Genomic DNA, 15993 nt, shown 5'->3' with positions numbered 1-15993 from the left:
TTATGTTTCTAAATTGGCTTGGAACAGCAACTATTCTTTTTTTTTATTTATTTAGAGCCTCAGAAGACCTTGTCCTCAGCTGAGTTTCTTACATGCTGCCATAATTAATAGAAGTTGTTATAGAAAGAAAAATAGCCTGGTTTTGGTCCAGAATAGTATTACATACACCTCTGATTTTTGTGGGTGTCAAAATAGCAGTGAATGCAAAAGCACGTATGCATTAGCTATATCTCCCCTTTTCGTCTGTTGTTTTTATTCAATAAATGCAAACATATTGCAGTGCATCCTAGTTTAATATAAAGGTCTGTTGGCAAAATGTGGCATTTTCCCTCAGCTGTTGGCACCCCTTGAGGGAAGATGTATTGGTAACGAACGCTGTGCAGAAAGCACTGCTGACTTCAGAGTATACTTCATGTATCATTAGTGACTGTAGCATCCCTGTGAGGCTAAAAACTCTTCAACTATGTAAGGTGTAGCTATTCTGTATAAGTTATGGAGGCTAGCAGGTAAGATGCATCAGTGACAGGGTTGTGCCACCCCACATGCCTCTGGCATTTATAGACACAAGGTTATCCCTGAATGTGGATTGGATGAGGAACAGTGGGCTGAAACCTTGTCTGAGTGTCCTGAAACCTTGTCTGAGTCTCCTGGTGCTGTGCAGTCTCCCTGGGCTGTAGGCCAAGTTTTGAACGCTTCAAGAGGACTGATGAGACTACTTTTTCAAGTTGGACCCTGAGCAAATCTTGCAGTGGCCATTAAGGTCTTCCACAGCTTAGGTGATAGAGCTGGGAAAAATATATTCAGTTTACATCTGCGTTTGGATAACCTGTGTTAGGTGGCAGGCAGAGAGATGAAACTGGAGGGATTTGGAAGCTGTACCTCTGGATCAAAGCCATGTGTGACAAACATTAAACATAGGCCTATGATGGAGCTGGGAATAGCAAAACATTGATACCTCTTTCACCAGGCTCTGACTGACCAGCCTGGGACAAACTATTTTGGGGAATGCCATTTTTTTTAAATGTCATAGCTTGATATGGACCAATTTATGGTGCCTAGTTCTAGCCTACCTCTCTTTTGATTTTCCCAGCATTAACTAGTGGATGGAAATAACTCACCTGACTTCATAAAATTCAATAAATTCATGGAATCATTTAGGTTGGAAAAGACTTCTAAAGCCACCCAGTCCAACTGTTAGTCCTGCACTGCCAAGCCCACCACAAAACCATGGCCCTGAAGTACTGTGTCTTTTAAGTCTTTTTAATACCTTCAGGGACAGTAATTCCACCACTTCTCTGAGCAGCCTGTTCCAGTGCTTGACAACTCTTTCAGTGAAGAGATTATTCCTTATTCCAATCTAAACCTCCCCTGGTGCAACTTGAAGCCATTTGCTCCTGCCCTTTTACTTGTTACCTGGGACAAGAGACCAACCCCCACCTCTCTACAACCTCCTTTCAAGTAGTTGTAAAGAGTGATAAGGTCCCCTCTGAGCCTCCTTTTCTCCAGTGGAGGGACCTTATCGCTCTCTACAACTCCTTTTTTATATTTCTCTTTTCTTCCTCACACAGCTGAATGAATCGGCCAAGCAGCTCATCGAGATGGACAAGACATGCTTGGCTGCTGCCTCTGGCTGTGACATGCCGCTGGCGACAGAGACGGCGGCAGTGGCGGCGGCGGCAGCGGTGGGTCTGGCACCATGCTCCACGTTGACCAGTGCTGGGGCAGCTGGGGCGGCCCAGCGGCAGGTGGAAGGCAAGAAGAATGCCAAGAAGCGCCACTCCTTCACTGCCCTCAGCATGACACACAAGTCCTCCCAGGCTGCCAGCAACCGGCACTCCATGGAGATCAGTGCTCCCGTTCTCATCAGCTCCAGCGACCCACGGGCGGCTGCCAGGATCGGGGACCTCACCCACCTCTCCTCCAGTGCCCCAGCCCAGGTAAGGCAGGGGTGGAGGTGGACTTTGGGCATCCTTAGCAGATGTCACACCATTGCATCACCTCTTTCAAAATGGCTGACCCTTGCATGAAGCAGTCGCATGCTGCTGTCATCCTGGTGTGACGGCACTTGGCATCTGCCGTTCCCATCCTTATGTTAATCAATGGGCAGGCTAGAGGCAATCAGGACCTGAAGGATAAAGCCAAATTTGAGGCAATCAGGAGTTGGAGGATAAAGCCAAATTAGATTCACAATAATGCAACACTTTTAAAACCAAAAAGTAATCCTACAGTTTGTTTGAAGTAATGCAGCTTATGTTGCATCAGTTTCTGTTATAGAAAGGAGTAATTTTGAGTGATTCCATTACCCTGAATGTAGCTGCTACCCTGCAGGGTAGCAATGTCAGTATGAAATTCACACATTGGGGATAAAAAAGAGTTTTGGAATAATTATTTCCATACAGATCACTGGAGGATGAGTAAATGTGCCATACTTTGACAAGTGTTGTACCCAGCAAGAAGCTGCTGTTCAGAAACACCCAAGGAATTTTTAAACCATCACACATGCTAAGGGTGCAGCACTCTCTATCCTTCACCCTCTCAAAGGAGAGTTTAGAGGAGCATCCTCCTGGACATTCTCACAGGTCCCAAAAGGAGCATCTGAGAGCTGGCAGAAACAGGAGCCAAACTCACCAGGAGTGTACTGAAACCCCTTGCAATTTCCCACTGTTTCTGTGGATAAGGAAATCCAAGTGCAAATTTGCAGTTTGAAGATGTAGATGGGAGAATAATTACAGTCCCAAAACTCTTCTACGTCAGTCTTCATGCTCAGTCATCTACACATTTGGTGTGCAGATTAGCAGACACACATGCATTCTACAGACCAGCTCCTCATAGTCTGCTCTGCTTGGCATGGCAGTGCTTGGTACTTAAGCATGTCAGGGTCTTCCCACCCATCATTTCTCTGCTGAAAAAAGCCATCCTTGCCCTTTTCCTCTTCCTGGCTTTGCCTTCTGGCCCCTCACATCCACATCCCCATACAGGGACAAACATGGATCACTTGCCATCCCTGTGGCCTGGAGCAGGAAGAGATCCATGTTACATGCTGGTATGCATGTAGACAGCTGGACGAGGGACAAGCAGCAAACTGTAGGGACCGTCTGGGACAGAAATGCTGTTTATGTCCATCTACAGTGTTGGTGGGTCTCCCTTGTGAGGCTGGTGTGGTGCACCAGACTGTGGGGTCACTCTTGGTGGCTGTGCCCTGCTGCAACACGACATGAGCCCTCAGGCCCCTGCAATGCAGGTTTGCAAGGAAACTGGGGAAGACAGGATGCCTACATGCATGCCAGTGTGTGCCACAGGGCCAGCCAAAACAGCGTGCTAAGAGGACATTGCCACAGTGGAGCAGTACCCTCTGCTCCTGCCTCAGCTGCTAACCTACCTACATTTCCCATCCACATGTAGGAGCCAGAGAGACAGCTCAGTCCAACTGTAACTGTGCTAATTTTCTTCCAAGTGCCTTTTCTAGGCAGTGTTTCTGTGCTGTAAGGTCTTTCCCCTCCTTTCAGCCTTCATCAGGAGGGTGAAGGTGAGGATATGGCCCCTGCACAAAGCAGCAAAGGTACCAAGATGTACTGGGACATCTGTGAAGCAGCACAAACAGTAGACATGAGTGAGGGTCCCAAACTCGTCAAGGAAATGACACACAGGTTTTTGGCACTCAGTGACACATTTGGACTTTACAGAGATGTGACAGACAGTGGCTTTTCTGTTCTTGTGCTAGTTGAGAGAAACACCACACACACCCTTTGCTACAGTCATGTGAAGACTCATTCTGAGCTAGTAAACCACAAAAATTAGACTATGAAACAAAAAGAGCCTTGATTATTCTCTCCTACTTTAACAGAACAAGTGGTAGGCAAAACCCCAGTCACTTCTCAAACCATTGTGGCATTTGCACACAAGTGGTAGAGGACAAGAAGGGCCTCAGGTTCCTGGTAACAAGTTATGATTATCGAAATCCAGCCTGCAGGAATGTTGGTTGGGTCCAGTGCAGCAGATGGGGAGACGTGTAGTTGGTGTCATGGTCAGAAGCTCAGCTAGGGCTGGGGTATAATAAAGTCACTGATGTGCCCATGGCGGGAACAGGTCTGGGGAGGAGTTCTGCCTCAGGGCGTAGAGCCAGTTTGCAGACAAGGCAGCTGAGTACATGCCTCTGTCAGTGCTGGCCAAAACTGTCCTGGCCAAAATCCAGCAAGGGGGAAAAGAGCCTTGGTGGTTCAGATCAACCTTAATGAAAAGAGGTTTCCCTCTGTCAAAAAGTGTTATTGCAGCCCCAAGGACCCTGCCACCACAAGTGTGGCATTTACATGTATAAGTACATAGCTCTGCTTTTAAAAACCTTGCTATTTGCTTTCTAATTTGGGGGATTTAAACATTTTCCTTTGCAAACTTTGCTATGAATGTGGATCTGTAGGGGAAAAAAGTGGGGCTGAAGTTTTCACTATGACTGTAGGAGCAACCTTCAGAAAAATGCTTCACCCCGTAGGACTAGCAATAAAATCAAAAGAGCTACCAACATGAATTCACCTGATTTTAAGCCTTCTTAGGTTAGGTCTACAAAGAGTACAGAATTTGTCTCTTACCAAATGTACATTACAACTGTGCAGCTATATTTATATAACTATTAATCCCATAATAATAAAGGTTACATTTTAATTAAAAATGTCAGAAATTCAGTCCCTTCTCTGCCATCTGCTAAGACCTGACATGGCTCTAAAGCAATTAATGATGCTGCAACCTTAGACAGAAAATCAGTTCAGCACTTTTATTCACATGGCTGAATGCCAGCCAAAGCAGCATAAACAATGGGCCCCATGAGCTCTTACATCAAGGCATTCAGTGCAGTGAGAATCTTGTCTTCAGATCATTTTGTTCTAAAATGCATTTGGCATTTTTAAGGTAAATGCCCTGTACGTGTTGTTCAGGGTTTGACGTCTTGACAAATTTGCAAACTGATTCTACTGCTACTCTGGAAGTGCTCAGGGGCGTTGCTGAGAGCATGGGCAGGCTGGTAGGAAGGCTGTGCATGTAGCTGCCAAACTCACCGGTGAGCTCTGCTGCAGGAACATGTCTCACCTTTTCTTTCCTCACTTGAAGAGGAACCTCTCTGCCCTGCAAGTCATTGTCACAGCCTTTGAGTGGTTCTTTCTGTAACCATCTCAGGCCCTTGCTAATTTGCAGCAGCAAATTCAGCCAAAGCTTATTTCTTTTAGGGGAAACAACAAATTTACAGTTTCAATATGGACTATCTAGCAAATTTATGTCTTTCCTTTTAAAATTAGAATGTAAATTTGGTTTATTGTGTCTTTATATCATGTCCTTGAAATGTCTAGGCAATTTTTCATTGTTCGTTTAATAGATCTCTTCATAAAAAGAAATAAAGGAATCTTGTTCACTTTAGTAGGTATGAATTTCTCTGGAACATATCAGGATTGGTATTTAGTTTGCAGCGGGAGTCTACACTCTGAAAAAGTTCAACATGGTTCTCCTGTAGCCTGTCCTTTGAATAAGCAGAATTCAATTACAGGAGTTTTTGAATGGCCTCCAGTCCCCTACCCCAAGGCAACCGGCTGGTGCCCAGTGAAACAGTCTCCTCAAAACAACCATCCATTTTCCTTGTAGACTTGAGGCACCCACATCCGGAGCACCTACTTTCTCTCTGCTGACATGAGAAGAAACAGTGCTTCTTGTTGCAGGAACTTAAAATTTAGGTGCAAATTTTACATCTTTCCATAAATGTGGCATATATTCCACCCCTTAGAAGTGATTTCACGCATACTATTTTGTTCCTATGGCTTTTGTCAATTTTTATGCATTGAAACCAGACTTCCATGCCGAGCTGACATGTTTTTTGCTTTTATGAATTTTTACACTGTTATGAGCCCCCTGCTTCTCCAGGAGAGCACAGATTTCTATATATTGAACACTGACATGCAGACCAGACTATGAAATCACATGTTTTGAAAGCACTTCTGCATATCAATTATTTAATAATTGAAGACTACGGGCCTTCCATAATATGTTCATTATTCTTTAAGCAGAACCAACTCAGCTGTTTCCCAAAAGCCAAGATGCATTTTGAAATGAATGATGGTCTTAAAAAACATCTTTACTGACCACAAACTTAGGGATGCTCGAAAGGTAGAAGAATCAACTTCAAGTCACCTCAGCTGAATAAAATAGTGTCTGGAATTCCACGACAGCCAGGATATAGAGCATTTAATTTCAAAGAGGCAATGCTGGAATCCTAATTTTTTTCTGCACCAAAATTTGCTTGTATGCTTTTTGCTGCATGCTGAGCATCACTCATTAAACGTAAGATCTCCATCTGAAAGGTAATAGTGTCTGTCCATCGTGCAGAATGTCCTATCATACTGGCAAAATGAATTTTTATTGAAGATGTAAGTAGTGCTGCGAGCCTGTGATGGAGCTGAAGCTGAATTAGGTTACAGGTGCAGAGGAGCGGTTCGCAACTGAGACTCCCTGGGGAGCGGGCAAGGTCCCCCTGGAAAGTAATTGTGCCTAGGCCTCAGATGGCTTGTCTTGCTTCCATTTTCACCCCTCATGAATTATTCGTCCCTGCTAGTTGAAAAGGTCATAGGTCACTACTGCTCCAAATCCCCTGGATTTTGACAGAAAATACGTCTCATGAATAATGAAGTATGGCTTTGTGCACACCAGGGTAACAGCTGAGTGAGGAAGAAAGGATCCTCCCCCCAGAAGAAACTTCTGTATGTTTTGAACAACTGATCACCATGCACAAGAAGTCAATTTGTATCTGCAAGTATTAGTACAAGCTCCCAACCAGAGGACACATGTTCAGGAAAAGCTGAGAACAATGTCTTTCACGCTCCTAGTCCCAAAGAGTGACAGTATTTGAAATGAAAAATGTTCTTTGAAGTCTCTTGCTATATAAATCATTTGGAAGTGTGTCCTTATCAGTTATTTAGAAATGCTGAATTTTAGTTGAGAAAATGTAATAGCAGAACTCTGGTTGCGCCTTGGCTGATAACCTAAATGTGCTGACCATGAGAAGCATACAGATTATACCTAAAATCCAGGGACTAAAAATGAACCTTGAATTTTCAAGTGCACAACAGGCTCTGGGAAAATAAGACAAATTCAGGTATTTTTCAGCTTCGCCCTGGAGTCCAAATTCTATCCAACCTGCTCTACTGCTGGCTGTGAATGACAACTGACTGGACATCCATTAATGAGAGTGAGACAGGTGAAACCAAGGGCAGTTATTTTAGGAGGCTGCAGCAGTCAAAATGGCAAAAAGAAGTAATATTGGTCCAATGTGTCTTTCTGTCATTTAGATCAAAATATATCATGGAAAATGCATAAGGGATGTCAGTAAAATCTAACCTAAATTAATTCATTGCCTTTGTACCTTCCCAGTTCTACTCAAAGTCATTTATAATTGGTTCCAGACATTGCCTGTTTTAAATAACTTTATTTCACTGGGGGGTGGGGGTTGTAGGTGGAAGGAGTTTTTTAAACAGAAAGTTTTAGGCAGGGCATGATTGTAAGCTGGTGCTTTTTTTTTTTTTTTTTGGCTGCTATTAGGTCTCTGAACACACTCTGTGCATGTTGGGATATATTGCATTCTTTTTCAAAACTGTTGCAGATGAGACACATGAGCTGACTCAATCTATGGACTGATTACATAAGCTACTGGGAATCTGGGTCAAAGCAAAATCGCCTTTCGGAAACTATCAGTTTAGAGACAGTGTCTTCTCTTTATCCGATAATATGCCTCATCACAAATACATTTTGAAAGATTTTTCAGGAACCACAAAACCTGATTTTTTACAGGATCTAGGTAGAGAAGGTTGTGCTTTAGACGGGTTATTCAACTGTGCTTGAAATCCCATTACCTGTAACACAAAAACAATATATTTTTTTCCAGATGCTCCTCAGAGTAGTAATCCAAAAAGGTTTTGCCACTGAAATAATTTTTGCACACAGCTAATCCTGAAGCTTTACACTACCTGCCAGTCAACTACTGGATTGGAAACCTCAAGGGCTAGTGAGACACTATCTTGGTATTTACACTATACCACAAAATCCTGTCAATCTGGCACACACTATGTGAAAATGCATGAATAACATTTGAACAGAAATTACTAAGGTGTGTTTTTTCCCCTTTTTGTTTGCTTGGGGGTTTTGTTTATTTGTTTACCACTATTTTCTCCATAGAGGGGAACTTCCTACAGAAGGCATTGCACAGGATCCCGATGAGTTTGTTGTGCAGTTATCAAAAGGATAATAATGAATGTGGGACTAAATTAACATCTTTTACAGGTCAAGCTTTCACTTCAAGCTTTCCTGTGTCTCTGCGTTTGATTTTTCATGTTCTTTGATCCCAGAATTGCAAGAAACTATTTTTACCATAAAGCCTTTTAAAACCTTGTGGTAGAGAGCTATATACTGGTACTCAGTGATGAAGGGGTTAGTCTGAGAGAGAAACAAGGCTGAATAAAATATAATTCTCATGATGCTCATCCACATGATGCTTAATTAGTCCTCATTTAGGGGAACTGAGAAGCTGCAAACCAGAATAATCAGTGCTTTTGTGGATGGTAATGTCAGATAAATCTTTGGAGAAAATTACAAAAAATATTTGGGTTTTTTTTCTTCTAACTTGCAGGCATCCTTAGTTTAAAAGACAGCAGAAATGGAAGTTCAGGAAATAAATTCACTTGACTTCTCCAGCTCTCCACATAGCTCTAAGAAAGATATGCTCTAGAGTTCTTGGCCTATTACAGGCCAAAAATAACCAGGGTGAACATGGTGCTAGAGCAGGCTGGCATAATACTCTGCCTCACCTTCCTCCACAGACACAGATACTTTCAGGTTGTAAGAACCCCTCAGTAAATGCTAAATCATTTAAATTTAGCTCCAGTTTTCGCAGAAAGGAACCGGGTATTTATGCAGCTATTTATGCAGCTGCAGCTGTTATCCTGCACATTTGTTTGGTTTTTTACACACAGAACATTATGGAAAAAAAAGTCTTCCTCTAGAATTGGTAAGTCTATTTCAGCCCCCACTTTGACAATTAGCATTTGATGAGGGTACTTGATCTTGCGTGTAACACTTTTCATCAATACTTGGTGGCACTACCATGCATTAAGTGCTAGTACATTATTTCTAGGAACATTAAGGCCCGGAGTGATTGCCACAGTCATTGTTTTATGGAGTCATCAAATGAGAGAAACAAGTAACAGGAATCTTAAAGCCCATTAGCCTATTTTTTATGGTATTTCCAGAGGATGGCATGTCAGCTTATGTGAGTTGAATGGGAGTTTTTCTCTTATTTTAAAGTAATATTAAAGAGAAATTTAAAGTAAGCTGTAAATATGCATTCAAGACATTAAAAGAATTTTTCCTGTGAATTAATGAATGTTGTAAGTGCCCTGTGGTGAGACAGTGCTGAATTTTTTTTGAAGTCAAAACTGAGATTTCTAGGTGGTGATTTTCTAGATGATAAGAACTTTCGTCTGATAGCAGCAACAATTATTTTTCAGTGAAGGCTACTGCAACCTGCAATATCATTGTGCTTCTGACTTCTATTCTCCTCCTAGACTGAGTCATTTGCTTTTGCAAGGCACTTCCCTAATCCCTACAGGCACCATCTCTTTTCAAACTAAACCACAAATGTGACCTTAAAGTACTGGTGAAAATTTAAAGTAAATATACAAGAGAAAGAAAAAGATAATTTATGCTGGAAGTCCAAACTAGTAATTCTTATGCTTTCATAGAGATGTGGACGGGAAGAGAGAAAGCGAATGAATTTGACATGATGTTTCAGCCCAGATAAGTAATTATTACCTTTAATTTCCTGATCTTTCTGGGCTTTCAGTAACATTTTGGGGGGGATTTGTGTTTCAGTGGTTTTAGGGAAGCTGTTGTGTTTACAGGAAAAAAGCAAAAAGTCCTTTTATATTACTATCTAGCCCATGGATACATAATCTCCTACTGCATGAGAGTAGCTGGTGATGAAAACAGAGAGCACAGCATGAGCTGGGAGTGATATATCTGTCATGCAGCATCGTTGTGCCTGGGTGTATAGTCTGGGAGTTTAAGTCAAGATTTAGCCTTTCACAGTACAGGTGAAGTTGCTGTGCTACCAATGGTCACAAAGAAGCAGAAATTAGTGCAGAGGGATCTGGAGGTGGTTTTCAGTATGCTTCTCCCTGTTGGCTGGCAGCTGGGTCTGTGTTGGCCCATGGAAGAGAAGATCTGTTGCTGTTGAGCTGGAAACATCAACAGTGGTAAGTGGTGCTTGGAGGATGTCAGGTAGAAGAGGGAGTGTGAAGAAGTCAGATTTGGCTGTTCAGTGGCCTAAGTAATTGAGACAGAGTTGGCAGTGTCTAGATCAGAACACTGCATGCCACATTTAGAGTAAACGGTCACCTAATCAGGAGGTGTGCTACATGTGATTACCCAGCAGGTCACGTCTAGAAATTCAAAGGTAAAATGTTTGAAGGCATTAGAGGCTCATAAGGATACAGAAGGGCACCAAATGATATTTTCAGAAGTGACTCTTATTACTTAAATTACAGTAAAATCCATGAGAATCAGACAGTGAAGTACTTAATGCCTCCCTGAGAAAACTCTGCAAGGTGCCTGTTTTTATCAATATGTGCTTACATGCCTCTTAAAAACCTGGCTGTCAGAGACATCTCCTCCCCATTAAGCTTTAGTAGTAGTGAGTAGCTGAGATGGAAGAAGGATTAACACACAAATGCTGCAGTGATTGAGCCCTCCCTGTGTAATGCCTGTGCATGGCGGTGTTTGTGTGTTTGGTGCCACAGAAAGGTGGATTATGTAGGGGTGTTCCATCAGAAAGGAAGGATGTGGCACACAATCCTCCCAAAAGGTATCAAAGCAGAGAACAAAAGAATCAGAGTATCATCTTGCATTTCCATTCCCCTGAGCAGATGAAGAGGAAAGGAGGACATGTTTAGTACATTGTTCCTTAGATCAATATAGCAAAAGTACAACTTGGCTCCAGGGCTAAATAAAGAGGGAAAACAAACTAAGTCCTACTACCAGCTGTGATGGAGAAAGGCCTGTTGTGTTCTCCAGGACGATTATTAGTGTTACCAGTAGCTGAAGAGATGCACATAGAATTGTGTGAATGGAAACTGGAGAGGTAAACTTCCAATAAGGTAATAAGTATGAAGAAATAGGAGATTATTCTTTCACAAAAATCACTCTTCAAAATCATATTGTAAATACTATCGTGCAAAATAATCTAGCAATATTGTATCTTGTAATATGAGCTAATTAGTGGTACCTAGAAAGAACTGGCCCTTGAAAGAGGCAGCTTAGAAAGCCTTCACCAAATGTGTCAGGGACGGTAGTTTAATGCAAAGTTGGTGAACGTTCAGATGCATAGCGACAACCAGGCAGCCATGGAGAGAGTTAGACAAGGAGCACAGAGGCAGATGAAGCTGCAGAGCAGAATACTTGTGTGACAGTAAATGCCGAGATGTGAACAGAGGACCTGAATTCAGTGTGTGGAAGGCCAGCAAGTCCTATGGAGTAAAACTTGATGATGGAAAGCAGGGTCATAGACAGACTGGCAAGTACATTGTCAAGTCAGAGCTGCAGAGGAGAGCAGCTAAAGAAAAACTGGAGCATGATCAGGGAACAGACACTGATTTAGAGTTTGGATGCATAGGATACTAGACTGTGCAAAGTGGCAAAAATGAATGGTTTGTAGGGTCCAGGTTGGCACTAGATGCAGTAATGTTAGAGTAACCAACATAGACAAGAAACTGAATGTTAGGTAGATAGATGACATACATGACTACGGAGATATCTTTGGGATTATTCAAGGGAGGAAAGCAACATTGTCATCAAGCGACACTGATGGCAGTTACATGATTTCTTAACCACTTGGACTATATGTTAGTACAAGTGCAATAGAAAGCACTTGAGATCATGCTTCCAGTAATAGAGAAGACACAGAAGGCACCACTGTCAGTGCAAACAGGAAAACAGATGATGCTTTGACAGCTACTCTGCTCTCTGGGCTTGAGCTCATCCCTCTGCAGAATCAGTCTGACTTAGCCCACAGTACCTGCAGTGGTCACTCCAGGCTGGAGTAGCTGCATCTCTGCAAACTCTGACTTGGCTGCAGTGTGCAGAAGGAGGATCATAGCAATTAACAAAAGGCTAGCATGTGTCTTACAAAAAAGATGAGCTGGAAGCATTGGTCAGCTCCCAAAGCTGCAATATCCTTGGTACTAGCAAGACTAGTGGTACTAGTAGACGTTGGTACTAGTGAGTTCCCAAAGCTGCAATATCATTGGTACTAGTAAGACTTGGTGGAATGAGTTTCGTGTTTGGAGTGCTGGCATGGAGGGCTGAAGGCTGTTCAGGAAGAGTAGGTAGGGCAAGTGAGGGGGAGGTATGGCACTATGGCACTGTAAATAAGGGAGAGGTTGATTGCACAGCCCTTATAGCTCATAATGATATGGTGGAGAGCCTGTGGGGGAAGACTAGGGGGATGGAAAACAAAGGAGATACTGTAGAGGGTGTTTACAACTGATCGCCCAGCCAGGATGTAAGCACCAGTGAATTATTCTATATGTAAGTAGGATAAATCTCTGGATCAGTAGCCCTTATCCTTATGGGAGATTTCAACTTCCGAGACATCAACTGGGAATATCATACTGCTGTGATGAGGCTTGGAAATTCTTGAAGTTTGTAGGAGATAGCTTCTTGCCATGGGTACTCAGTGAGCCAACTGAGAAAGATGCCCTCCTGGACTTGCTATTTGTGAATAGAGAAGGACTCATGAAGAATGGGTCAGTAGATGACTGTCTTGGCCACAGTGATCATGAAGTGGTTAATTTTTAAATTTTCACTGTAATGACAAAAAAAGGGTGACAGAGTTTCTGCCTTGGACTTCATGAGAGCAAATTTTATGCTATTTAGGGAGCTATTTAGCAGAGTGCCCTGGGAACCTGCTCTTAAGGGCTTGGGAGTCCAAGTGTCCTGGTCAATCTTTAAGATTCACCTTGCAGAAGCACAGGAGCAGACAATTCCATAGTATTGTATGTCAAGCAATCAGAGCAGAAGACCAGCTTGGCTGAACAGGGAACTCCTGGTGTAGCTCAGGAAGAAAAAGAAACTCCATGACCTCTGGAAGCAAGGTTAGGCTTCTCAGGAACCTGAGTACGGAGCTGGGGTTCATTTACACAGGGAGAAGACATGAAAGGCCAAAGCTCACTTAGAGTTGAAACGGGCCAGTGTTGTTTCAGGTAACAAGATGGGCTTTTTCTTCGCGTGTTAACAGCAAGAGGAGATCTAAAGAAAACATTGAACTGATACTTGGTGAAGTATCATGGTCATCTGACTAACAGGAATGAAGAAAAAGCAGATGCATTCTATGCACTTTTTGTCTCAATCTTTAGTGATACTGATAGACCTTGGGCTGCCCAGTCCCCTGAGTTGGAGGACCACAAGTGTAGGAACAGTGATTTTACATTTGTGGATACTGAAATTGTAAGGGACCAGCTGTATCAGCTGAATGTAGACAAGTCATAGGGGCCTAATGGGATTTATCTGAGAGTTCTGAAGGAGCCAGGGAATGTTATGGCAGGACCCCTCTTAATCATCTATCAAAGGTCTTGGAAGTTCCTGCTGACTGGAAGCTTACCAATGTTATTCCAGTCTACAAAAAAAGGCATGAGGGAAGACCCAGGGAACTGCAGATCTGTTAATCTAACCTCAGTTTCTGGAAAAGTTATGGAGAACATTATACTGGGTACTACTGAAAGACATTTAAAGAATGATGCAGTCATATTTAACAGTCAGTATGGGTTCACAAAAGGGAATTCCCATTTAACTGATTTGATATCCTACTTTGATAGGGTCACCTACCTAGTGGATGAAGGGAAGGCAGTGGATGCAGCTTTTTCAGGATTTTAGTGAGGGGCTTTTGGTACTGTCCTTCAGCATGTTTTTGGACAAGTTGTCCATCCAGGGAATGAGTGGATTTGTGATGCACTGGGTGAAGAACTGGCCAAAAGCCAGAAGTCAAAGAGTTGTGGTGAATGGGGCTACAGCTGGATGATGGTTGGTCACCAGTGGTGTTCCTTTGGGTTCAGTTGTAGGGTCAGTTCTGTTCAATATGTGTGTGTGTATATATATACATATATATGTATGTATCATGTGCTGCTAAATGCACCACTAGCAACTTTGCTGATGGAGGCACCTAGGATGGAGGCACAAGAATAAAGTGAGAGAGGAGCAGCTGGAGAGCAACCTGCAGGAAGGTATCTGGGGGTGCTGATGGACAGCAAGCTCAGTGCAAGTCAGCAGGGAGCCCTGGCAGCCCAGAGGGCAAATCCCATCCTGGGGTGCATCAAACACAGTCACTCAAAACAGGTGATTATCTTGTTGTATTAAGTGTTGGTGCAGCCTCACCCGGAGTTCTGTGTGCAGTTCTGGGCCCTACAATTTAAGAAGGATTTGAAGGTACTTGAATGCATCCAGAGGAGGGCTACAAAGCTGGTGGAAGGGCTAGAAGGAATGTCCTATGAGGAGCAGCTGAGGACAGTTTGTCTAGCTTGGAGAAAATCAGGCTGCGGGGCAACCTCATTGCTGTCTACAGCTTCCTGAGGAGGGGAAGTGGAGAGGGAGGTGCTGATACCATCTCCCTGGTATCCATTGACAGGATGCATGGGAATGGTTCAAAGCTGCCCCAGGGGAGGTTCAGACTGGACATTAGGAAGCATTTCTTTACAAAAGAGTGGTCAACTCTGGAACGGGCTTCCTAGAGAGGTGGTTGATGCCTCAAACCTGTCAGCCCTGTAGTGGTCAGATGGACTGAGCTGGACTAGATGATTGTTGCAGGTCACTTCCAACGGAATATTCTAGTCTAGTCTAGTCTAGTGTAGTCCATTCCATTCCATCCCTTTCTGTCCTATTCTATCCTGCTGTGATCTTCTCTCCCTTTACAGTTGCACCCGGAGGCTGTTCATTCAGGTCTGTTTTTTTCATAAGGTAAAACCAAAATTATTTTTCCTAGTGAGAAAGGGTGGGGACTGATGCATTTTCTGTTTTCTTAGAGACAGTTTCTCTAGCTCAGAGCAGGCATGCAGTGGTGGCATGAGATGAAGGAGCTTGAACCAGTTTATTTCTCGCCTCCTGGATGAGGCAGCTGCCAGGTGTCTCAGCCCAGCATCTTCTGCAATCCCTAACCCCATTAACCAGCTCAAAATAATGAATGAGGGATCATTCTCCAGCTACTCCTAAATTTTCTAGTGGGTTGTTGTGTTTTTTCTGTAAGTTGATATTATCTCAGTGACAGGCAGTATTAACAAAGCCTTAGTTACTGGAAAGAACGCTTACTTTTCACATAGGACTAAGAGCTGCCTGGATCCTTCTTTCTTTGAGCAAGCAGCCAGAACGTTAGAGGAAATAATGAGAAAAAGGAGCTGTACTTGTCACTGTAACTTCATGATTGAGTGGAGATGTTGGTGAGAGATGAGACATCTGGTTTTTTGCCAAAAGCTATGGAATCACAGTACAGTGTCTTCATGTTTTGCTGCACAATTTCCTAATGATACTATGTTCATACACAGCAAAGCAATAAAACTTAGGAATGCACTGTCAAGACAGAACACTGTAATAATTATGTGGGCTTCTTTAGAATGAGGTAACACTGAAATCCAATAATTAAGGAGAAATGTGTGTCTTGGTTTAATTCAGTGTCATTTGTAAAAGCAAAAAATGCCTCTATGTTTGTGTTCCTAAAATCAATTAATTACTGTTTGTTAGATAGAATTTGGAAACAGAAAAGCTGCACTGGAGGCCTATGAACTGCTCAGAATCTTTGCTGTGTGTACCACACTCTGCCTGAACCTGCAACTTGTGTGTAAACTTTGGTTTCTACTTTGTAGAGCCATTCTGCATATGGATGTGCATACAGTATTTGGTTAGATTTACCAAAAAAGCTTTTTGCTCAAG

At 42.8% G+C, this 15993-nt stretch overlaps 1 protein-coding gene across 1 annotated transcript in view; it reads left to right on the top strand.

Moving 5' to 3' along the window:
- Positions 1-15993, top strand: part of SH3RF3 (SH3 domain containing ring finger 3) — a 252167-nt gene that overhangs the window by 186377 nt on the left and 49797 nt on the right. Inside the window, exon 4 of the mRNA XM_027640927.1 lies at positions 1569-1937. Within this exon, the coding sequence (XP_027496728.1) occupies positions 1569-1937 (369 nt within the window). The remainder of the gene's footprint in view (positions 1-1568; positions 1938-15993) is intronic.

The sequence above is a fragment of the Corapipo altera genome, unplaced genomic scaffold (assembly GCF_003945725.1).
Source record: "Corapipo altera isolate COAL_440 unplaced genomic scaffold, ASM394572v1 0, whole genome shotgun sequence".
Taxonomy (NCBI): domain Eukaryota; kingdom Metazoa; phylum Chordata; class Aves; order Passeriformes; family Pipridae; genus Corapipo; species Corapipo altera.
Note: the sequence above shows the minus strand (reverse complement) of the source record. Positions and strands in the feature narration are given on the sequence as shown.